Genomic DNA, 24,410 nt, shown 5'->3' on the forward strand with positions numbered 1-24,410 from the left:
ATCATTATAATTTTGCCAGGCCCATGTAGGCCTCAGCAAGTGGTGATGACATGAGGTGCCAGAGCCACAGCAACTGCTACAACCAGTGGGTGGAGCACCCTGTGGTTTGTGGAGCCCCAGGCCAGTGCTCGCAGAGGCATAAAAACCTCAAATAACAATTAATTCTTTACACCCATGTCAGACCCTGACTTAGGAGCATGCATGTCTCTCCCAGGATTTGGAGTAGCTGCCCTTGGGGCAGGAAAAGAGATCATAGCATCTGTGCTGGTGAAGGAATATTGGGATGTCCCCATGGCACTGAATGCCAATGCAAGACCTATGTCACCACCAAGATGGGTGCCGCTATTGGCTTGCTGGCATCTGCCGACCACTTTGTGTTTTTCCTACCTGAATTGGTTGCTGAGGGAATGTGAAGGGCTGGGAAATGTATGTTCTCCATGGCTGCAGCAAGTGCCATATTTGGGATAACTTCTGGGGTCGGTGCTCAAGTCAGAAAAAAAAGATGACCCCTTGAACTACTTCTTTAGTGGCTGAGCTCCAGACCTGACCCTCGAATCCTAAATGCACAACTTTACCACTGGGGCAGCAGCATGTGTGAACACGGGCACAACTGCTGCACTTAGGAACACAGGCAAAATGGAAGGTTGGAAGCTGACCAGCAGGCCCTGAATCTGAGTCAGAAATGTTCTCATCAGGTGTTTTGGGGAAAAAGAAAATTGATATATAGTAACCTACTTCCTTTGTCCCCAGAGAGTTTCTTCCTTCTCCCCTCATGTTAAATGAAACTTGAGACAACTTGAAAAAAAATCATAACAAAGACCTATGGTGCATCTCAACTACTCAGGAATGATGGAGCCACATTGATTACTGAGGACATGGTCCTGGAGACATGGGCTGAACACTTTCATAGAGTTCTCAAGAGACTATCATCAATCAGGGCTGAAGCCATGGACCATTTACCTCAAGTTGAAATCCACTCCCCTCTAGACAAAGTAGTAGATGGGAAGGGGGGGCAGGGTGATAGAAGGGACAGCAGCTTGGGGAAGGGGGCAGTCAGAAGCAAAACACCTTTGAGGAGGGAAAGGGTGAAAGGAGATAAGAGAATAGAGTAAATGACATAGGCAGGGATTAGGATGGAGGGGAATTCAGTGAGTAATGGGAACTGAAATGATGAGCAGGATGCTCTCAGAAAAACCTAGAAAGACTTATATGAGCTGATGCAAAAGGAGATGTACTGTATACAAAGTAACAACAATATTGTAAGCTGTGAATGACTTGGCTATTCTCAGCAATGCAGTGATCCAAGTCAGCTCTGAAGGTTTTATGAAAAATGAGGTCCATCTCCAGAGAGATGTGTCTTTTCCTGAAGTTTTTTTTTGTTTGCTTTTTTTGACAACCAGACAAATGTTGAAATATTTTGCATAAATACACATGTGTAACTTATTTTTAATTGCTTGATTTCTTAAAGGCAGGTGGGGAGGGAAGGAAGAAGAGAATTTGGAACACTATTTTTTTTAAATAGTAAAAAGTATTTTATTAAAAATATTCTCATTACATGTAAAAAGTTTTCAACATTTGTTTTCCTAAGATATTTAGTTCCAAATTTTTCTCCCTCCCTCCATTCTCTTCCCTTCCTACCTCCCCAAGACAGAGAGCAATCTGATATAGGTTATATATGTACAATCAAATTAAACATCTTTCTGCATTAGTCACATTGTAAAAGAAGAATGGGAACACAAGGTAAAAAACTCAAAACCCCCCCAAAAACAAAAAACCAGTAACTAGAAAGAGTATGGTTCAATCTTCATTCAGAATCTACAAGGTTTTTTGTTGTTGTTTTTCTGGATATGGAGAACATTTTCTGTCATGAGTTCTTTAAAATTATTTTGGATCATTGAACTGCTGAGAAGAGCCAAGTCTATCACAGTTGATCATCACACACTGTTGCTATTACTGTGTAAAATATTCTCCTGGTTCTGCTCAACTCACTCAGCCTCAGTCCACTTAAATCTTTCCAGGTTTTCCTGAAATCTGCCTGCCCATCATTTCTTTTTTTAATATATATTTAGAATTTTATTTTCCCAAATTACATGTAAAATACATGTTTTGACATCAATTTTCTTTTAGTTTTCAACACCTGTTTATAAAAGAGTTCAAATTTCAAATTGTTCTCCCTCCCCCCCGCCCCCACTAGACAGCAAGTAATCTGATATATGACATTAAACATATTTCTGCATTAGTCATGTAATAAGAGAAGAATCAGAGCAAAAAAGGAAAAACCTACAAAAAGAAAAACAACAGCACCAAAAATAAAAGAAAGAGTATGGTTCAATCAGCATCCATATTAAACATTTCTTCCCTTCACCCCCCCACTCCCCCCACCCATCCCCCCCGGGATTTGGAGAGCCTTTTCCATCATGAGTCCTATGGAACTTTCTTGTACCGTTGTACTGGTGAGAAGAATCTAGTCTATCACAGTTGATCAGCACATCATGTTGATGATACTGTGTATAATGTTATTCTGGTACTGCTCATCTCACTCATCATCAGTCCACTTAAGTCTTTCCAGGTTCTTCTGAAATCTGCCTGCTCATCATTTCTTAGAGTACAACAGAATTCCATTCCATTCATATGCCATAACTTGTTCAACCATTCCCCCATTAATGGGCATTCCCTTGATTTCCCTTGATTACCACAGACCCCCTGCTGAGAGAGCATAGATTGACCTTTCTAAGGTTCAGAGTCTGGAAGCTACCTCACATCAATATGAGACCACCCTCAAGCAATCAGCTTGAAGCAGTGTGAAAGGTGGTTGGTTTTGTCAGTTGGTGGTTGGAACCTTCTGGGGAGTTGGTAGAAGAACCAGGTAGGGGTGTGAACTCTGACCTCTCCTCTAGGGTAGATAGGTTTGCTTATTTTTTCCTATTTTATCAGTGACACTTGTTCTCTCTTCACTAATCCCTAATATATTTTAATAAATGTTTACTACCTAAACTGTTAAACTGTTGTCCTAGTTAGCTTTCCCCACACAGGGGATAGGTGACCACACACATTTACTTTTACTCGTCACATCCATTTTCTATGATCTCTTTGTGATACAGACCTTGTAGTGGTATTACTGGGTCGAAGGGTATTCACAGTCCCATAGAACTTTGAGTATATGAAACACACAAAGTTTTTAAATGGACTTTAAAATAGGTTTTACATGTAATTGGGGGGAAAATAAAATTCTAAATAAATGACAAAAACATAAAAATGAATTCACTAATTTTGAGGAAGCTCTGAATGACAACTGAATGCATTTTCTAATTCATAACAGTGATAAGATTTCTATATAATGTGAGTATTACATGAAGGTTTTACCACATTGATTATATTCCTAAGATTTCTCCAGTATGGATTCCCTGATGTGCAACAAGACTGGAGTTCACTGTGAAAGTCTTTCTACACTGATAACATCCATAAGGTTTCTCTCTACTGTGGATTCTCTGATGCTGAGCAAAACTGGATCTCAGGGTGAAAGCATTTTCTCACAGATAACATTCATAAGGTTTCTCTCCAGTGTGAATTCTCTGATGCTGAGTAAGACTGAACCTCTTTCTAAACGTCTTTCCACACTGATTACATTCAAAAGGTTTCTCTCCAGTGTGCATTCTCTGATGTGCAACAAGACTGGAGCTCACTGTGAAAGCCTTTCCACACTGATTACATTCATAAGGTTTCTCTCCAGTATGAATTCTCTGATGTGCTGCAAGATGGGAGCTCTGTTTGAAAGCCTTTCCACACTGATTACATTCATAAGGTTTCTCTCCAGTGTGGATTCTCTGATGGCAAACAAGACTGGAGCTTATTGTGAAAGTTTTTCCACACTGATTACATTCATAAGGTTTCTCTCCAGTGTGGTTTCTCTGATGTGAAGCAAGTTGGGAGCTCTTTATGAAAGCCTTCCCACACTGATTACATTCAAAAGGTTTCTCTCCAGTGTGAATTCTCTGATGCTGAGTGAGACTGAACCTCTTTGTGAAAGTCTTTCCACACTGATTACATTCAAAAGGTTTCTCTCCGGTGTGGATTCTCTGATGTACAGCAAGACTGAACCTCTCTATGAAAGCCTTTCCACACTGATTACATTCAAAAGGTTTCTCTCCAGTGTGGATTCTCTGATGTGCTGCAAGATGGGAGCTCTGTTTGAAAGACTTTCCACATTGATTACATTCATAAGGTTTCTCTCCAGTGTGGATTCTCTGATGGCAAACAAGACTGGAGCTTATTGTGAAAGTCTTTCCACACTGATTACATTCATAAGGTTTCTCTCCAGTGTGGTTTCTCTGATGTGAAGCAAGTTGGGAGTGCTTTGTGAAAGCCTTTCCACACTGATTACATTCAAAAGGTTTCTCTCCAGTGTGGATTCTCTGATGTACAGCAAGACTGAACCTCTCTATGAAAGCCTTTCCACACTGATTACATTCATAAGGTTTCTCTCCACTGTGGATTCTCTGATGGGCAGCAAGCCTGGAGCTCGCTGTGAAAGCCTTTCCACACTGATTACATTCAAAAGGTTTCTCTCCAGTGTGGATTCTCTGATGTACAGCAAGACTGAACCTCTCTATGAAAGTCTTTCCACACTGATTACATTCATAAGGTTTCTCTCCAGTGTGCATTCTCTGATGCTTAGCAAGACTGCATCTCTGTGAGAAAGTCTTTCCACACTGATTACATTCATAAGGTTTGTCTCTAGTGTGGATTCTCTGATGTACTTCAAGATTGGAGGTTATTGTGAAAGTTTTTCCACACTGATTACATTCATAAGGTTTCTCTCCAGAGTGGCTTCTCTGATGTGAAGCAAGTTGGGAGCTCTTTGTGAAAGCCTTTCCATACTGATTACATTCAAAGGGTTTCTCTCCAGTGTGGATTCTCTGATGCTGAGTAAGATTGAACCTCTTTGTGAAAGCCTTTCCACACTGATTACATTCATAAGGTTTCTCTCCAGTATGAATTCTCTGATGGACAACAAGATGGGAGCTCTTTGTGAAAGCCTTTCCACACTGATTACATTTATAAAATGTTTTTCCAATGTGAATGTTGTGATGCCTTATAAGATCTGAGTTCAAACCAAAGGCCAATCCACAACAATCAACTGCATGTCTTCTCCTTCCATCATAAAACTTAGCATGCCAAGGAAGATACGATTGATCCGATGAGGTTGCTTTACATTCATTGTATTCAACAGGTTCCTTTCTAATGTGAATTTTCTGTAGAGGAATGAACTTAGAGCTCTGACTGAAGCCCTTCCCACTTCTGTCACTTTTCTGATGTCCAATGAGAGCAGAATTCAAATTCGAAGCCATTTCCCGATGATTACCTTTGTACTTTAGCATTTGATGAAACTTGTTCTGGGCCTTAAAAGGCTCTAGTTGTTGAGGAAACCATTTATTATCTTCACTCTCCTGAAAATATTCATTCCATGAAGTCCTTCTCTTCTTGTTATTTAAGACTGAAGACTGTGTGAATACCTTTTCAATTTCACCAAACTTGCAGATACTCTTACCCACCTTGATTTCAGTGTCACAGATTTCTTTCAAATTGAAGTTACAGGCACCATCACTCTCAAATCTATGCTGGCCAAATTCTTCCATGGAAATCTTCACCTTTGTAGCCATCTTCTTCACTTCCAACCTGGTCTCTCCACCTGAAGAAAACAATTATATATTAACAGAAACATACATTCACCTAAATACATGTTCTTTTCTCATGTGGCATAATGTAAACTTATTCATATTCTATTTCCACATTCAAAATGAAGAATTTTCCTCAGGCAAATTAAAGAAATTTTAAATAGGCAGAATGAATCTTTGGAAACACCTGCAAAATGGATTATTTTATTTTGGAAATAGGTTTTTTTTTTCCCCTTTACATATAAAGGTAGCTTTCAAAATTTATTTCCCATAGAATTTTGTGTTTCAATTTTTTCCCCTCCATCCTTTTCCTTCCCCCTTCCCAAAATGGCAAGCAATTGTAAAGAATTAACTGTTATTTGAGATTTTTATGCCTTCGCGCACACTGGCCTGGGGTTCTGCAAACCACACAGTGCTCCACCCACTTGTTGTAGCCATTGCCAGGGCGCTGGCACCTCATGTGATCATCACCACTTGCTGACACCTACATGGGCCTGGCAAAATTATAATGATTGGAAGCCTAGTGAGGGCAGTCATGGGACTGTCAGAGCAGCCATCCCATTGGCTGGGGCTGTGTGGGGTTTTTCTGGGATTGGGAGAGGAGAATTGGGCATTCTAGCTGGATGCTGGAAGGCGACAGTTCTCCTGCGTATTCTCAGCTGATTCCTGGGCGGTGGTATCTTTTCAGGTTGTATAATTTCCCTTTCCCCATTTTATTTCCTTTCCCTTGATCCTACTGATCCTGTTTGTGGTTTTTTTAAAGTTTATTCTTGTTAAAATAAATCTTGTTCTGTTTGAGGGAGGCTGCAGGTCTCCTTCCTTGCCCCAATATCGCAGGAACAGACAGACAAAAAAAAAAGTAAAAGTAGGATGGTTCAATGTGCATGCAGAGTCCACAGTTCTTTTCCCTTGATGTGGACAGCATTTACCACGATGAGTCCTTTGGAGTTGTCTTGGAACATAGTATTGCTGAGAAGAGCTAAGTTTTTCACAGTTGATCATCCCACAATGGTGCTGTTACTATGGACAACGTTCTCCTGGTTCTGCTCACTTCACTCAGCTTTAGCCCACCTAAGTCTTTCCAGGTTTTTCTAAATCTGCCTGTTTATCATTTCTTTTAGCACAACAGTATTCCATTACATTCATATACCACAACTGGTTCAGCCATTCCCCAATCCATGGCCATTCCTTCCATTTCCAATTATTTGGAACTGCAAGAAAAGCAGCTACAAATGTTTTTGTACATGTAGGTCTCTTTTTCATGATCCCTATGGCATAGGGACTTAGTATGGCTGGGTCAAAGACTATGCACAGATTTATTGCCCTTTGGGTATAGTTACAAATTGCTCTGGACAGGGTTTGGATCAGTTCACAACTCCAGCAACAATTCATTAGTGTTCCAATTTTCCCACATCTCCAACACTTATCATTTTCCATTTCTGTTATACTAGCCAATCTAAGAGGTGTCAGGTGGTTCTTTTAATTTTCACCTCTCTACTCAATAGTGATTTAAAGGACTTCTTCATATGAATACATGTAACTTTGATTCCTGACCTTAAAAACTGCCTGTTCATATTCATTGGCCATTTATCAATAGAGGAATGGCTTGTGTCCTTATAAATTTGGTTAAGTTCTCTTTATATTTGAGACATAAGGCCTTTTTCAGAAACACTTGTTATAAAAAATTCTTTCCCATCTTTCTGCTTTCCTTCTAATCTTGGTTACATTGATTTTGCTTCTGCAAGCATTTTTTCCATTTAATGTAAGCAAAATGATTCACTTTGCATGTCATGATATTCTCTATTGCTTATTTGGGCATAAGATCTTCCTGTCCACAAAACTGACAGACTACTCTCTGCTTTCTCAATTTTCTGGTGGTTCCACCCTTTATATCTAAATCATGTGCTCATTTTTACTGTATCTTGGTATAAGGTGTGAGATTTGTGCCTATGTCTAATTTCTACAAGACAATTTCCATGTTAAAAAGCATTTGTTGTCTAATAGGGAGTTGTTATACTAGAAGCCATACTCTTTTGGCTTCTCCAACTGTATACTATAGTCCTTTATTCCTCCATTTGGTGTCCCTAACCTAACCTGATTTAGGAGTGTTTGAGTTGGGTATGAATGAGAAACTACTAAGTACACACTTAAGAGGATTAGATGTTGAGCCACACCTGGCCCACCCTGTCAGACCTAGACTAAACTTGGCCCACCCTGAGAAGGCATGCCCTCAGAGGCTGTGGACAGCTTCATCAACAGGGGACCAGCCTCAGCCACACAACTTGAAAGACTCCCTTTAGGGGGAGGGAGAAAAAGGTGAAAAAGGGACCCCACCAGGAATTCTCTCTCTCTCTGGTCTTGGAGGAGCTGTCGGAGCAGACTGGAGACTGGCTGCCATAGAAATGACAGGCCCCTGGTGGTGAGTTAATAAAATCCAGCTCTTTGAATGAGCTGAGCTGAAAGTGAGTTTGGGTTTTGAGACAGCCTTTGCTAGAGCCAGGGAAATGATCCATTTTCCTCTTTCTCTATTCCTTTGTCCTTGACTTTTAATAAAACCTGATTTATTTGTGGAAAAGAGGCTCTTAAGTTCCTTTCTTTTTGGCCTGGGAGAAATAACTAAAAGGGCAGTTCAGAGGGGAGGAAGCTTTGAACCTAGAGGTCCCTCATTATTTTCTGAACCCCAATATTATGGTAAGCCACCCAATTAACTCTCCCCATATTAAATATGGCCCCTACAGAACTAAATCCAAAGGATTAAAAAATTATGCATACCCTTTGATCCAGTAGTACCACTGCTAGCATTATATCCCAAGACATCCCAAAAAAGGGAAAAAGACCTACTTGTAAAAACATATTTATAACAACTCTTTTTGTGGTGCCTAAGAAAATCAAATAGATGCCCATGAATTGGGGAATGGCTAAAGAAGCTGTGGTAGATGCTTGTAATGGAACATTATTGTGCTATAAGGAATCACAAGCAAGATGGATTCAAAGCGTCTTTATTAGGAACTGATGAGCAGAACCAGAAGAACACTGTGCACAGTGACAATGATGTTTGATGAGGAGCTGTGAATCTGAGCAATACAATGATCCAAGACACTCCCAAAGGACTAATGAGGAAGCATACTGTCCACCCCGCAAAGACAGAACTGATATTGAACAAACTAAAACATGATATTTTCTACTTTATATCATTTTTTTCTTTTGTGTTTCCTTACATAAAATGACTCATATGGTAATGTTTTATATAACTGCCCATGTCTGCCTCTGGGAAGGTGTGAGAAAGGGAGGCAGCGAGGGAAAGAATTTGAAACTCAAAACTTTAAAATAAAAATGTTTATTAAAATTTATTTAATGGCACCTTATGCAGTAAAGAACTGCCAAGGTTTCTTTGCCATATATTTTTCTCCTAGAACAATAAGTATCCACTGCACCATCTAGCTGCTCCTGGAGATTAATTTAAATTGACTGAATTGGATAAGGTGACTGACTGCAGACTGACTTCTAGTTAACTAGATTGTAAGCACATCTGGCTAGTGCTTAAGGGTACTTAATGAATTTGAATGACACTAGTCAATCAGCTTGAAGAACCTCCCATTTCTGGGAGGGGAACAGGAAGGAAGAAGCAGATACTGGAGAGAGAGCTCTGCCTTTTTGGCATGGTGGCAGTTGACTGCAGAAGTGGGAGCATAGTAAATTTAGGATCGCCAGGTTATAGGAAACCTGTTCTCAATCTTTCTCTTTCTTTTACTATCTTTCAATAAACCCTTAAGAAAACCTAAACTTGGGGGCAGCTGTGTGGCGCAGTGGATAAAGCACCGGTCCTGGATTCAGGAGTACATGAGTTCAAATCCCGCTTCAGACACTTGACAATTACTAGCTGTGTGACCTTGGGCAAGTCACTTAACCCCCATAGCCCCGCAAAAAAAAAAAAAACAAAAAACCTAAACTCATTTATCATTGATTTTAGTCAGTTACCCCCCTCCCTGCCAAACTGGGGGGACAGATTAGAACCCACATTTAGAATTTTAAATTACACACTCATGCTTGCTCTGGCTTCCCTAAAGTACAACCTAAAATTCTTGCTTTTACAGTAAGTCTGTTCCTGTCTTCCTCACCTATAGGGACTTCCCTGTCTTGCTTAGCTCCAATTTATCCTGAATACACTGGGTTGGTAGATCCTTGTTTACATGTTGTGTTCCCCATTAGACTGAACTCCTTGAGAGCAAGGCTTATCATTTGCCATTCTTTGTGTTCCTAGTGTTTAGCAGTGTCTGGAACATAGTAAGTGCTTAATAAATGTTTATTGACAGGAAAAAATACTAGGAAGAAATCCAAAATGGACACCTTCAGCCCATTTTGAGAGGCTTTCAGGAGAGTTTGATGCCCCAAAGTTCAAAATGATGACTTCTTACACCATCAAAATTTTATAACTACAAGATGTGAGCAAATAATGGGGTCATAGGGGACCCAGAGAGCCTTGTCTGCCCTTTCATTTTTATTTATTTATTTTTTTTAAGTGAGGCAACTGGGGTTAAGTGACTTGCCCAGGTTCACACAGCTAGTAAGTGTTAAGTGTCTGAGGCTGGATTTGAACCCAGATACTCCTGAATCCAGGGCCGGTGCTCTATCCACTGGGCCACCTAGCTGCCCCTTGTCTGCCCTTTCTTAAGACCACCCCAGAGTCAGGAGAATTTCAAAGGAAATGTCGTTGGACCTTGGACTGTGAATATAGAAAATGGAAGTTAAATCCGCACCTACCTGAGAAGCCTTGGCCCCCAGAGGGCCTGTCCTCTGGGCTCCGACTTCAGCACATACTGCTCCAGACCACCCTCAAGTCCAATGAACCAGGAGATTTGGATAATGCTGGCCAATTAGCCTGAAGCACTATGTAAGGGCTGCCTTTCCCCCTGACCTCGAGGAACTTACACTCGCAGACTCTCCCTCTTGGCCTTGGGACTCTGAAGGAGCAGCCACAAGGCCCACTGTCGCTTTCCCCTCTGAACTTTTAGGGTCATGTGCTCTATATTTGCTAATATTTAATATGCTTTAATAAATGCTTAATGCCCCAAACTGGTGGTATGGCCTCTAATTTCTAAGTACCAATATATTAGAAACCGCAGCTAAGTTTCCCTACAACTTGGGCCAGAAACAGGTCACTCCCATATAATTTTAAATGCCACAAAGGAAACTGAAAGGCCCAGGAGTTTGACTTGCTCCCCTGTATGAGGAAATTGGGGCTCTAAAGGTCAGTTACTTGCACAGGATCCCACAGCTGAAATGTATCTAAAGATCAATTCCACTAAACCCTTCCTGCCCACAAGTCTAGCACTCCCTTCACCACAACACTTAGGAGACCTCTTATGATAAGAGCCCACATACACCTGCTTTTATGCCACTCACCTGGACAGGAGATCCTTGGACCTTTGTGCCCTACCATCCCTGGTGATTCCCCTCCCTGGGAAGGAGAGCTCAAATCTTCTCTAGAAACTGGAAGTCCTAGGAATAAAGAATGAGGAAGGGATGACAAGTGGGAGAAATACACAATTTAGTCCTCCTTAGGGAATGAAGACATGCTAGCAGAGATGACAGGATGGTTCCCAGGATGTCTCAAGGACAGTTCCCAAGATATTGATTGCTGGGCTCTTTGGAGGCAGGCTGAGGTCACACAGGCCATTTGGCATCAGAAAACATCCCCTTTATTTACCTCTTTCCTAGAAGGATGGGCACACTGCCTAGCTTCGATTATCTAGAAATTAGAGGCTGTGGTAGTGCAATGGTAAGAACCCAGGGCCTAGACTCAGTAAGATTATTTCAAACCAGTGTCAGACACATGGGAGTTGTGTCCCCATGGACAAGTTCTGTAACCTCTTTGCCTGTTACCTATGAAATGGGGATGATAATACTACCAAACTCATAGGGATGTTGCAAAGATCAAATGACAATAAGGACAATACACTTTGCCCAGTGCTGGATATAGAGCAGGTATATGTAAATGCTTATTCCATTCCCTTCCTTTCCCAACATCTGGACTGGAATTTGTGGGAACAAAGAAGGAAGAATCAGGATAAACTTGCTAGGCCTGGAAGGATGAGGAGCGGGGAGCTACCATGTCAGCAGCTCACAGTCACCAGGGGCAAAGGTCCTTACCCACAGAGAGCAGGTTCTGGACATTCTCCAGCATGACCTCCTTGTACAGCTCTCTCTGAGGATGGTCCAAGAGGCGCCACTCCTCCTGGGTGAAATCCACAGCCACATCCTTGAATGTCACCAACTCCTAAACCACCAAAGGTCACATGATTTAGAGCTGAAAAAGACATCAGAATTCACCTAATCCAACCCTCATCAACTTAGAGGAAGAAACAGAAGCACAGAAGGCATTTGCCCAAAACTCACATATTTATGAGAGGCAGCAACAACCATTGAACCCATATGCAACAAGAGCCCAGTGGAATATTGAGGAAAGCATTTTATATTTGAAGTGAGAACCATGTTAGAATGATAAAAGTTGAATAAAGCTCTTACTATGGAATGTTTCTCCCCATAGGCTCAGGGAGAAGTTATGGGTTCTGGGAGTGAAGTATCAGAGCCTAGGGAGAAGAAAGCAAGGTAATATGAAATTCCTCCTCAACACAAGGGCTATGTTACATGTCATAAGGGATATGCTAAGGAAATTTTATAAAGAATTTATGAGAAGTTGGCAAATATTGTATACTCTGGGGAGAAAAAATATTTTTAGTCATCACTAAGGAGAAAACAAAGAAAGAAATATTGCTTACAATCTGCCCTGAAGTAAGAGTTATGAGAATCGCTTTCCAGCAAAGTGAGGAAAAGTTATGCATTGGAATAGTAAGGGCTTGGGGTAACACCAGGTATGATGTGTCATAACCAAAACCAATTTCATGTCTTTGCTTTATAATTGCTTTCACTAGTTAAAGGAATATATTCATTGATTTTAATATTTAGTTACATAAAAATAAGAGTAACTATGATGGGGAAAGGAGAACTCATTCACTTATAATAAAAATTACATTTTCCATAGAATTTTTATTGACTATGGTTGGAGATCAAGCTTATTCATAAGATGTTGACAGTTTATTTGTGAAAAAGAAATGATCACGGGGCAGCTAGGTGGAGAAGTGGATAGAGCACCGGCCCTGGATTCAGGAGTACCTGAGTTCAAATCCAGCCTCAGACACTTAACACTTACAAGCTGTGTGACCCTGGGCAAGTCACTTAACCCCAATTGCCTCACTAAAAAAAAAAAAAAAAAGAAATGATCACAACAGAACCCTAAAACATTAGAACATTTGACACCAAGAGTCAAGACAAACAGGGAAGAAGCAGAATGATGAAGAACAGACAAGAGATCAGCCATAGGGGCAGCTAGGTGGCGCCGTGGATAAAGCACCTGCCCTGAATACAGGAAGACCTGATTTCAAATCTGGCCTCAGATACTTGACACTTAGTAGCAGTTTGAACCTGGGCAAGTCACTAAACCCTCAATCCCCTGAAAAAAAAAAACGGGATGCCCATCAATTGGGGAATGGTTAATAAGCTGTGATACGTCAGTGGAATGGAATGATATTGTGCTGTAGGAAAGGAGCAGATGCATTTCAGGAAAACCTAGAAAAGCTTACAGGAACTGACTCTGAGTGAAACGAGCAGAACCAGTAGTACATTGCATACATAGTATCAACAACATTGTGTGATGATCGACTGTGAGAGATTTGATTTTTCTCAGCAACACAATGGTCCAAGATAACGCCAAAGGTCCCAGGATGGAAAATGCTCTCCACATCCAGAATAAAGAACAGTGAAACCTAGATGCAGATGGAACCATATTATCTTTCTTTTTTCTTTTTTGAGGTTTTCCCCCTTTGTTCTGATTCTTCTTTCACAACATATGCAGATGTATTTTTTTTTTGGTTTGGTGAGGCAATTGGGGTTAAGTGACTTGCCCAGGGTCACACAGCTATTAAGTGTCAAGTGTCTGAGGCCGGATTTGAACTCAGGTATTCCTGAATCCAGGGCTGGTGCTTTATCCACTGCACCACCTAGCCGCCCCAGATGTATTTTTAATGTGATTTTACATATATAACCTATATCAGACTGCTTGCTGTTTTAGGGAGGGAGAAAAATTAGAAATCTTATAAAAACAAATGTTGAGGGATAGCTGGGTGGTCCAGTGGATAGAGCACTGCCCCTGGATTCAGGAGGAAGGACCCCAGTTCAAATTTGGTCTCAGGCACTTGGCACTTACTGGCTGTGTGACCCTGGGCAAATCATTTAACCCTCATTGCCCCACTCCCCCCAAAACATGTTGAAAACTCTCCCTACATGTAACTAGAAAATAAAATACTTTTATGATAAAAAAAATTGGACCTTTTAGTATCTCTGTGCCCCAACCCAGTCTTATCTAAAACCTCTTTGTAAGCCTGTCTATGATAACATGACCTAACCCATCCTACCCAAAGGTTAGGTCATATAACTCAGGAGGGGTGACTGTCTCTCCATCAACTGTGAAACTCTGAGACACACATGTCTGTCACCCACTCAAGGAGGGCGTCTCTCTCTAGAGAGAATAGCTAAACCAGAGTTTAGTCTGGCTGTAACTTGTGCTCCTTTGTTCTTGCTGTCCCTAGGAAAGATCCTGACAAATGTCCCAACAGGATCATGGGAGATCCTGTTTATATGGCTCCCAGAACACAGCAGACACCAGATAACCCTGTCCGGTCTTCTTGCACCTCAGTTCTCTTCTCTCACCTGGGGACACGGGCCTCCTGGATGATCCTTGACCAAGAACCTCCACTGCCTGATCTGTGCCTTTCCAAGGGCTTCTAATGCTTGCACTGACCCCTTCCTCACCTGGGCCCCCTGGTGTTGTGGGAGGAGGGACCCCAAACCCTCAGGAATCATTAAACTTTCCCAAGGGAAAAGCAGCTTTACTTCCAATCTCAAGAATATGGTGTGGCTCAGACACTTGATACTTAGTAGCTGTGTGACCCTGGGCAAGTCACTTAACCCTCATTGCCCAGCAAAAAAAAAAAAAAAAAAGAATATGGTGTGGCTGAGTAAAAAGACCCTGGTCGGGGGCAGCTAGGTGGCCCAGTGGATAGAGCACTGGCCCTGGAGTCAGGAGGACCTGAGTTCAAATTCGGCCTCAGACACTTAACACTTACTAGCTGTGTGACCCTGGGCAAGTCACTTAACCCCCAATGCCCTGCAAACAAACAAAAACAAAACAAAACAAAAGACCCTGGTCTGCAAGGAACAAAGATGACATACTGATGAGGGTGGGTGCTATTCCTACCCAGGCACTCCTTACCAGTTGTTTCCCTGCCAGTGGTCTTGCCCCTCCTAACTGCTTTGCACACAGCTTTTGTGTGTAAACATAGAAAGGACCAGGTCTTCTCTTACCCAGGGAGACAGATTTTCAGCAGTGATTCTGTCTCCTGGTCGTATATTCCTCTCTCCTATTAAGTCACTTTTCATTTTACAAGATTTGTGATGAGCCTCCAATTTGTGGGTGACCTTGCCTCCTGATCTGGGTCACAAGTCTCCCAACATTATGGTGCTGAAACCCAGTAAAAGTCATTGGGCTGGGGCAGCTAGGTGGTGCAGTGGATAAAGCACCAGTCCTGGATTCAGGAGGACCTGAGTTCAAATCTGGCCTCAGACACTTGACCTTTACTAGCTGTGTGACCCTGGGCAAGTCACTTAACCCCAATTGCCTCACTAAAAAAACAAAGCCAAACAAAAGTCATTGGGCAGGTAAAAAGGTGGGCTGCTCATGTGGCTCTTGGATTCCCCAGGTGGGGGTGTACACTCTGCTCTCTCCTGTAAGGATCCCCTAGACCCAGGCCACAAGGCCCCCAACACTGGCTTCCTTCACATCTCAGCAAAATCCTCACCTTCTGAAAATGAGATTTTCCTGGTCCCTGACACTGCTTGGGCCTTCCCTTTGAGGGGGCTTCCCATTCATACTGTAGAGACCTTGTGTGGACCCAGCTGCTGCCATGTTATCTCCCAAGGAGACTCTGAGCCCCTTGAGGGCAGGGCCTGTTATGGTTTGAACCTTCCTTTGCATCCCCAGTAAGTTGGCACAGTGCTTGGCACAGAGGAGTCCCTGTCTAAATGCTCACTGACAACCTAAGAAATGTCAAATGAGAGAGATTCAGAGAGACCAGGGAAGACTGGGGTGGCCTGAGGCAGAAGGAAATGAGCAGAAGCAGGAGGACCATGTCTGCTCTGCTGACAGCAGGGCACAGGACAATGTACATGTAACAGGATAAAGCTTCCTGGGCTCTGCTGGATTCCACCTTTGCTGATGCTGGTCAGGTCTGTGGATGGGCTGCACTCACCTGGGATGAGGGTCTCTGGGTCCCTGGGGCCATTCTCTCTGGTTCCAGGCTCTCTCCTTGGAAGACACTTTGATTTTCTGCAAACTGGCCTGGGGAGGGAGAAGGGTCTCAGAGTGGGAGAGACATTGTTTTTGCCTTTTCTTCCTAGGGTGGACACTGGCCTACCTGGAATTACAGAGCTTGAAGTTGTTATGTTTAAAATCGAACTGTTATGACTAAAAATCTAATGTGTGGTCATCTTAAATTAGAAGCTTATAGCACCAGCCTTTGGGCATTAAGCATTTATTTTTGTTTTTGTTTTGTTTTATTTTTTTTTAGTGAGGCAATTGGGGTTAAGTGACTTGTGCAGGGTCACACAGCTAGTAAGTGTCAAGTGTCTGAGGTCAGATTTGAACTCAGGTACTCCTGAATCCAGGGCTGGTGCTTTAACCACTGCGTCATCTAGCTGCCCCAAGCATTTATTAAAGTATATTAGAAGTTAGTATAAGAGAGAGGAAGAACACATGGAGTTCAGAAAGTTAGGAGATCTGTCTACTCTGTCTGCCCCTCCTGATACCATGAGCTTGTCCCAGCAACCAAAAAATCATTGTTTCCCAGTCTTCCTGAGCTGGACCTCAAGAGGGGTGGTCCTTACACACAGCTCCAAGCTAACTGACTGGCAGCATTTATTGACATGTCTTCTGTGTGGTTCTGTGAATAGATGTAACTTCCAGAGGCCAGGCAGCTTTCCAACACTAGTTACATGCTTTCTCCTCAGGGAGGGCATTGCCCTGGTTATCACAATGTCTTTCTTAGCAGGGGGTGGCACCCTGATTCTCACACTCCCACCCTGTGCTTCATGAAGAAACATTGTTTCCTTCCATGAAGCAACAACATTACAGATACTTATGACTAACAAAGTAAAGGGAATGAAGAGAGAAAAAACATTGAGCGACAGACACATTAACAAAGGCTAAAGGGGGCACTCCCTTAGTAAGTGGACATTATAAACAGTGTATACAATGGGGAAAAGGAAAACAGGAAAATGTTCATTTCAGTCTTTGTTAGTCTTTTCTCAGATGACTCTTGGGATGTCCTCTGGGTGTAGTTGTGGAATGAAAGTCTTTCAGGTGTGGATGCTGATGATCAAGGCTAGCAAGTCTCAGCTGCAGAGTTTCCAGTGTGTTTGTAAAGTCCCTCAGGTGTTTCAGAGACTGGTAATCAGCTGGGAAATTTCCTCCAAAATTGATCTTAACACAACTTCAGATAGCTTTGCCAATAACCAAATCAAACAATGAGACTTCTCAAAAACATGTCTAAGGAAATTCAGAAGGTTTTAGAGGTTTCTATAATTATTGTCCAGTTGTTACACATGAAACAAGTTCTGGGCATTGTATGTTTTTTGTTACTTGAGAGTTTTGAGGGCTGAAAGGAACTTGTTGCTCAGTCATTTTCAGGCAGGAACAACACTCCCTGACTCCATTGGGGGTTTTCTTGGCAAGGGTACTAGGGTGCTTTCCATTTTCTTCTCCAGTTTGTTTTACAGTTGAGGAAACTGAGGCAAACAAGGTTAAGTGACTTGCTTAGGATCACACAGCTGAGGCCACATTTGAACTCAGGAGTCTCACATGCTGTAGGACTGGTCCTCCATCTACCTTGCCACCACCTAGCTGCCTCCCTGAAGGGAAGACCTGACTTCAAATTCCACCAAGACCTTGTTATATTCATGCTGGGGAGGTTACTTGGCAGTCTCCTGTAACAATATGGCTTCTGTCCCAGAAACAAAGTCTTTGATAAACCCCATGTCCTGTATAAATGGGACATTGTGTCATCCAATCCAAACCCCAATTCTACAAATTGGAAAACTAGGCCATAGCATTGAGCACAGCTTTGCTGCAGGCCTCTCTATCCTTCTACTTTTCCCCCTTCCAGGCATGTACTACACTCACCAGCCCTTCCCTCCCTTTCCCTCCCTCCCCCAAACAGAAAACAACCCCAAGCTCTGCTCCCTCCTGCTTGGGGGCTCTCCCCTCCCCCTCTGCCTTAGCTTCCTTCAGGATGGCTCTCAGATCCCCCCTTCTGCAGGCCTGCCCTGGTTTTCTTCCTCCCTCCCCAGCTGCTACTGCCTTCCTCCTCTCAGAGATTACCTTCCATCCGTGTCCTCTCTACAGGCTTGATCTGAAGAATTGTGTACCTGTTGTCAATAGAGAGTCAGACTCAGGAAGTCAGGCTCCCAGCCCGGCCTCAGACCCAGGCTGTCAGGGACACCTTCCCCCAAAAAGAGATTAAGGGCCTGGGGGCAGCTAGGTGGCTCAGTTGATAAAGCACTGGCCCTGGATTGAGGAAGACCTGAGTTCAAATCTGGACTTAGACACTTGGCACTTACTAGCTGTGTGACCCTGGGCAAGTCACTTAGCCCCCATTGCCTCCCCCCCCCCAATAAAAGAGAGATTAAGGGCCTGGAATGTTGTCAAAACCCAGGCTAGCTCCGACATTCAGGGATCTGGCATCAACTCCCAGAAACCAGGGCATTCCACCCTCCACCTCCAGTTATCTCCCCACTATCCATAAACTATGTGACAACCCCCTTATCATCCCATTAGAGAGTAAACTCCCAGGACTAGGGCTGTCAGTCTTAGAATCTCCTGCAATGAACAGTTTGGAACATCTAAGAATTAGAGTTTCAGAAACAGCTCAATGGGCTATTCATGAGAAATAAAGGGAAAACCTTGCAGATGGGAGGGGTAGAAGGGGAGGGGCAAAGGACTAGGGCAGGAGAGATCCTGGGGGTGTCATTAGCATTTCTAAAGGTTTTGAAAGTCAGACTCCCAGGAGATCCCCTAGGAAGACCTTGATTGTTATGGATGAAAACAAGAGGGGAATTAGGCTACAGACTAGGAAGAAATAGGGTGAATGCTGGGGGAAGCTGACTGAACCCCAGGTCTCTACCCACTTTCCCTCCTGCCTCTTATTGGTTTTGTCAGCTCCTTGTCCAGCTCTTCCAAGAGGCTTTTTGGTCTCAGGACCAATTCCTCTTCCCTTTCAAGGCTTCACGTGCAGCCCTTTTATCACTGTTGTCCCCCTCTGAGTTTATGTTTTGGGCCTTCCTCTGGCCATACTAACTTTCTATGCAGAGGGTTCTTTTCTCTTTCTTATTCACATTTTCGCCTCTTTGGTACCTTTGAAAGTTGAGTTCTGCTCCTGGGGTACAGTATACACTGTGCCAGGCCCTGGGCTAAGGCCAATGGGACTTCTTGGAGCAATTTTAGAAAATGAGCCAGTACTGGGGCAAGGGGAAGAGGGAGTTTCATGTTTTTTTCATTTAATGATGGGGAGAGACAATGACTAGGAAGCCAGAGAAAGTCCCTGAGAGAAGGGCAGGGCATGGAGTGGAGAGTAAAGACACCAGAGGAATCTACTGAGCCTGGGAAAAGTGGAGCAAGGCAGAAAGTTGGTGGTTGGAATTGGGCTTCCTTCCGGGCCCCTAAATGTGTCTGAAGGTTTCTCCCAGTTCAGGCTGGGCTGGTGGGGAGGGGCAGGGTGGCTGCCCAGTGGCAGACAATAGCAGGGAAGCAGGGAACTGAGTAGGGCCAGAGATGGTGTCCAAGGCTGGAGGCCACAGTTCAAGTGCCCTGGGCTACATGCCCCCTGTTACCTTGGAGGAAACAAGGCTCAGCACAGTCAATGACCTGCCCAGGGTCACAGGGACATTAAGAACACCCAGGATTCCAGCTTGGGTCAGATTTACAGCCAGTCGGGAAAGTCAAGAACATTTACTGACTCCAGCTCGGAACATGCATGAGTTTATTTCTGAGCTGATTTCCAGATCACAGGAACACACATATATTTGAAACCTGACAGGGCTAGTTAGAGGTCACTCCATCCATCCCTCTCATTGTACAGATGAGAAGACTGAGGTTCAGTGACTTAGCAGCTGAGGTTAAGTGGATAGAGCCCTGGGCCTGGAGTCAGTCAGGCCCGGTTAAGAATTCTCCCTGAGACATGTCCTAGCTAAGGCCCTGGCAAAGTCTTTGCACCTCTCAGCCTCAGTTTCCTCCTCTGTAAAATGGGGATAATAGCCCCTACCTGGCCAGGTTGTTGTGAGGTTCAAAGGACATTACAAGTGGAAAGGACTGGATGACTACTAGAGTCTAGAAGTGCGACCCAGGGGGAGGTGAATTTGAACCCATGGCCCAATTCCAAATGCAGCCCTCTTCCCCTCTCTCTACCAGGCAGCCTCCTCAGGGGTGGAAGGGGCAGGCCTCTGAAGAGTTCTCTCATGGGAGGAAGGGAGGAGGACAGATTGGGGAGGGGAGACACAGACTAAAAAGATTCTGAAAAATGCTTCATTCTGGGATCCTGAGGTGGTTTATCTACCAAAGGAGGGGTGGAGGAGGGGCAGATACCTGAGGGGCTGTGGAAACCAGGGAGGGGGAGGGGGAGGGGAGCACCTGAGACCCAGACTTACTTTTTCTGGCCAAAGACTCTGGGTTCTTTGATGTCATCTTGGTCTGGGTAAAGCTGACTGAAGGTGGATAATGGCTGCTCCAGAAATCCATCCTCCAACCCTCCCATTATTTATATCTCTTCTGCCCCACCCCCTCACCCTTCCTGGCCATTCAAGGCCAAACTTGGCTCTACCCTGCTCAGCCTCCATCTAGCTCAGGTGGGGAGGGAGTGAGGTAGGGGAGGGCTGAATGTCCAAAGCTCCCTTTACCCAGCCCAGGTTAGTCTGCTGGCCTGGGTTCAGGGCTACCACCCCTGCCCCAATAATGCAGACATGTCTCCAAGCAGACCCCTCCTTCCTTTGACCTTAGGTATCTGAGCTCAGATTCCCACCTCCAAACTGAATCAGATTTAGGACTCCCCAGAGACATCTCAGGGACTCTTCCAAGCCTGGGAGAAGGAGGCAAAGACCTTTAACCTGTTACCTTCCCAACTTACCCAGACCTACTTCTTCCCCACAAAATAATCATGAATTATAAGCACTCCCATTTATACTGCACATTAAAGTTTCTCAATCAGCTTTCAACAACACACATTACCTCATACCTGGACTATTACAGTAGGTGCTGGGGGCGGGGGGCTCTGCCTGCCTCAAGTCTCTCCACATTCAGTGCATCAGCCCCCAAACTCACTTTCCTAAAGTACAGGTCTGACCATGTCACCACCCTCCCACACTCACTGAACTGCAGTGGCTCCCTATTGCTTCCAGGAGGAAATACAAAAAGCACTATTTGGCATTCAAAGTCCTGCATAACTTAGCCCTCTCCTACCCTGCCAGTCTTCTTCCCTTTCTCCCTACCTGTACTCTTGGATCCAGGGACACTGGGCTGGCTCCTGGATGCTTCACTAACTAGACCCTCCATCTCTCAGCTCCCAGCATTTTCTCTGGCTGTCTCCCGTGCCTGGAATAGTCCTCATCCTCTGCTCTGACCACTGACCTTCCTGGCTTCCTGTAAGTCCTAACTAAAATGCCCCCTTCTGCAGGAAGCCTTCTCCAACTCCTCTGAAAGCTTACTGCCTTTCCTCACTATCTTGGCTCCACCCCAGAAATCCAGGACTTAAAATTCTTTAAAGAAAATGGTAGGGGTGGCTATATAGCACAGTGGATAAAGCATCCAGCCTCAGACACTTGACACTTACTAGCTGTGTGACCCTGGGCAAGTCACTTAACGCCATTGCCCCACGAAAAAAGAAAAAGAAAAAAAATTTACAATATTTACAGAACATAAAGCAAAATATAAAGAAAGAAATAAAGCAAAAAAACTGCCTAGACATTCTGAACACAGTAGACACAGTCCATGTCAGAATATACATATTTACTCTAACAAAAAAAGAAAAAAAGGCCATAGACTTGAAACATCAGAATAAAGACTAATTTTATGGAATAAGTCCAATGAGAAAAAAAGAAAAAAAACCTCTGAAAGTGACCAACACAAATACCATCAAGTATAAAGGAAAGGAGGGGGCAGCTAGGTGGTGCAGTGGATAGAGCACCGGCCCTGGAGTCAGGAGGACCTGAGTTCAAATCCGGCCTCAGACACTTAACACTTACTAGATGTGTGACCCTAGGCAAGTCACTAAATCCCAATTGCCTCACCAAAAAAAAAAAAAAAAAAAAAGGAAACTTAAATAACACAAGCTTATTCTGTAACTATTAGATTGCACAAGGGGGATGCTATAATGTCTTCTAAAGAAGAAAAAAGGATCCCAAGATGATCCCCAAGATGACCTATCCCACACATATGAGCCCAAGTATAAATGAAAAAAGATGGACACTCAATAAGAAAGGGGTGGTCTGAGGCAGAAGGAAATGAGCAGAACCAGGGGGACCATGTCTGCTCTGCTGACAGCACGGCACAGGACAACTTCCATCTGACAGGATAAAGCTTCCTCGTCCCTGCTGGATTCCTCTTTAGCTGATGCTGGTCAGCTCTGTGGATGGGCTGCACTCACCTGGGATGGGGGTCTCTGGGTCCCCGGGGTCATTCTCTCTGGCTCCAGGCTCTCTCCTTGGAATAGCCTTTGGTTGTCTGCAGGCTCACCTGGGGAGGGAGAAGGATCTTGGTGTTGGGGAGACATTGACTTTGTTTTCTCTTCCTAGGCTGGATGCTGACCTGCCCAGGATTATAAAGCTTAGAGCCTCAGAGCACTTCCAAAGAGGGGAGCAGGGAGGGTCCGGCTTGGAAGTGAACTTGGTCTGAGCAGGAGGAGACTCCTTGTCTCTGGCCTCATGCCCCTCCCCCATCCTCCCACTGAGACCCCAGAAGTAGGAAGAGCTTGGGGTCCCAAATGGGAGGAGACCAGGCAGAGTCTCCATGACTCCTTACTCAGCGCTCTCCCTCCACCTGATACTATGGGTGACAGGGGAAGGTGGGTCAGCTGCCCCATGGTAACAGTGGGAATGGCACCCCAGGACCTTGGGGATGTGAGGGGAGCCTCAACATGAAGCAGAGGCAAGGGGCAGACCAGAGAGCCAGGCCCAAGAAGGAGGCCTGCTCCTGGCCAGCCTGGCTGACCCTCACCAATGGGTCAGATGGGGAAGATGAGCCACGATGGAGTTGGCAGCCGGCAGAAGTGGGGTTTGGGGGTTCAGACCTACCTGGGGCTAGCATGTGCAGAGATGGTTTTCAGAAGACAGAGATCTCAGCCCGGGGGGAGGAGGCGGAGAGATCTCAGATCCCGGGGGGAGGGGGCAGAGAGATCTCGGCCCGGGGGGAGGAGGCGGAGAGATCCCAGTCTCCACTCCGGGTTTTCTGCCCGCCCACGCTGGGAGGCTCCTCCTAGTCCCCAGAGCCCCGCCCCCCAGGCCCCGGCTCCAATCACACCCAGGGCCAGGATCTCCGGACCCGGGCTGCCTCTCCTCCCCAAGCCCTGCCCTCCGTCACGTGGAATGCCTCGGCCAATGGGATGGCCCCTTTCTTCCCCTCTCCCTCCTCCCGGGCCTCCAGACTCCACCCCCGGGCCCTGGTCCTCTCTGAGAGCTCCTCCTTCCCCAGGCCTCCAGCACTTGTCCCCCTCCATCCCCTTCCCTCCTCAGCAGAACCCCCTTGGCCTTCTTCCAGCTCCGCCTGCTACACGCCCCCCCGGGGCCTTCTGGCCAGGTCCAGGCAGCGGCGCCACACGTGCGGACTACATTTCCCAGAATGACTGTACCATGACGTCACCCATGTTGGGAGGGGGGGACTTTTCCTGTGGCCTCTGCAGAGCCCAAGGCATGCTGGGAATCTGGGCGTCGCAGTTGTAGATTTCCGCAGGGGACCTGGTTCCTGGGCCAGCCTGAGCCAATGCAGGTTGGGAGGGAGGTGCAGAGGGCGCAGGTTGGCAGGCAGGATCCTGGCTTCCAGCGGGCTGGGGGCGCCCCTTTCTCCTCACCCCTCCTCGGCACCCCAAAACCCTTGGCCCCTGCCTGGGTTCGCGAGGATAAATGAAGAAATGGGCCACCCACCTCCAGATATGTGGGACGGGTCACCCCAGGAATGTTGTCCTCGATGGTACCCCTTGGTAACTTGGGCTTCCTTGCCTCAGTTTGTGACAGGAGGGGGGTGAGGGGAAGGAGGGCATGTGGAGTTATTAGGAAAAACAGAAGAAAGCTCACTCACTTTTCTTGATCTAAGATAACTTTAAAAAAATAATTATATCTAAATAAAATTTAAAAGTTTGAAGGAAAGAAATAGGCAGCAAGGTGGCCCAGTGGGATTCGGATCAGGCAGACCCATCTTTGGAGTTCAAATCCAGCCTCAGACACTTACTGGTTGCCTCAGTTTCCTCATCTGTAAAATGAGCTGGGGGAGGAAAAAGGCAAACCACTCTAGTGTCTTTGCATCACCCCAGTTGGGGACAGAGTGAACAACACCAACAGATAAAGGAAAATCAAATTAGGAATTAG

General features: G+C 44.8%; 1 protein-coding gene across 1 annotated transcript; it reads right to left on the reverse strand.

Annotated features, from left to right (window-relative positions):
• Positions 1–2,997: 2,997 nt before the first annotated feature.
• Positions 2,998–23,405, reverse strand: LOC122751848 (zinc finger protein 2 homolog). The gene is made up of 5 exons (XM_043999047.1): positions 23,124–23,405; positions 22,478–22,566; positions 11,826–11,952; positions 11,079–11,174; positions 2,998–5,689 (listed from the first exon to the last, which is right to left on the reverse strand). Exons 1-5 carry the CDS (start codon positions 23,134–23,136, stop codon positions 3,531–3,533), a joined length of 2,484 nt encoding a protein of 827 aa, XP_043854982.1. The 5' UTR covers positions 23,137–23,405; the 3' UTR covers positions 2,998–3,530.
• Between the last annotated feature and the right edge of the window lie 1,005 nt (positions 23,406–24,410).

This window comes from Dromiciops gliroides, chromosome 3 (genome assembly GCF_019393635.1).
Source record: "Dromiciops gliroides isolate mDroGli1 chromosome 3, mDroGli1.pri, whole genome shotgun sequence".
Taxonomy (NCBI): Eukaryota; Metazoa; Chordata; class Mammalia; order Microbiotheria; family Microbiotheriidae; genus Dromiciops; species Dromiciops gliroides.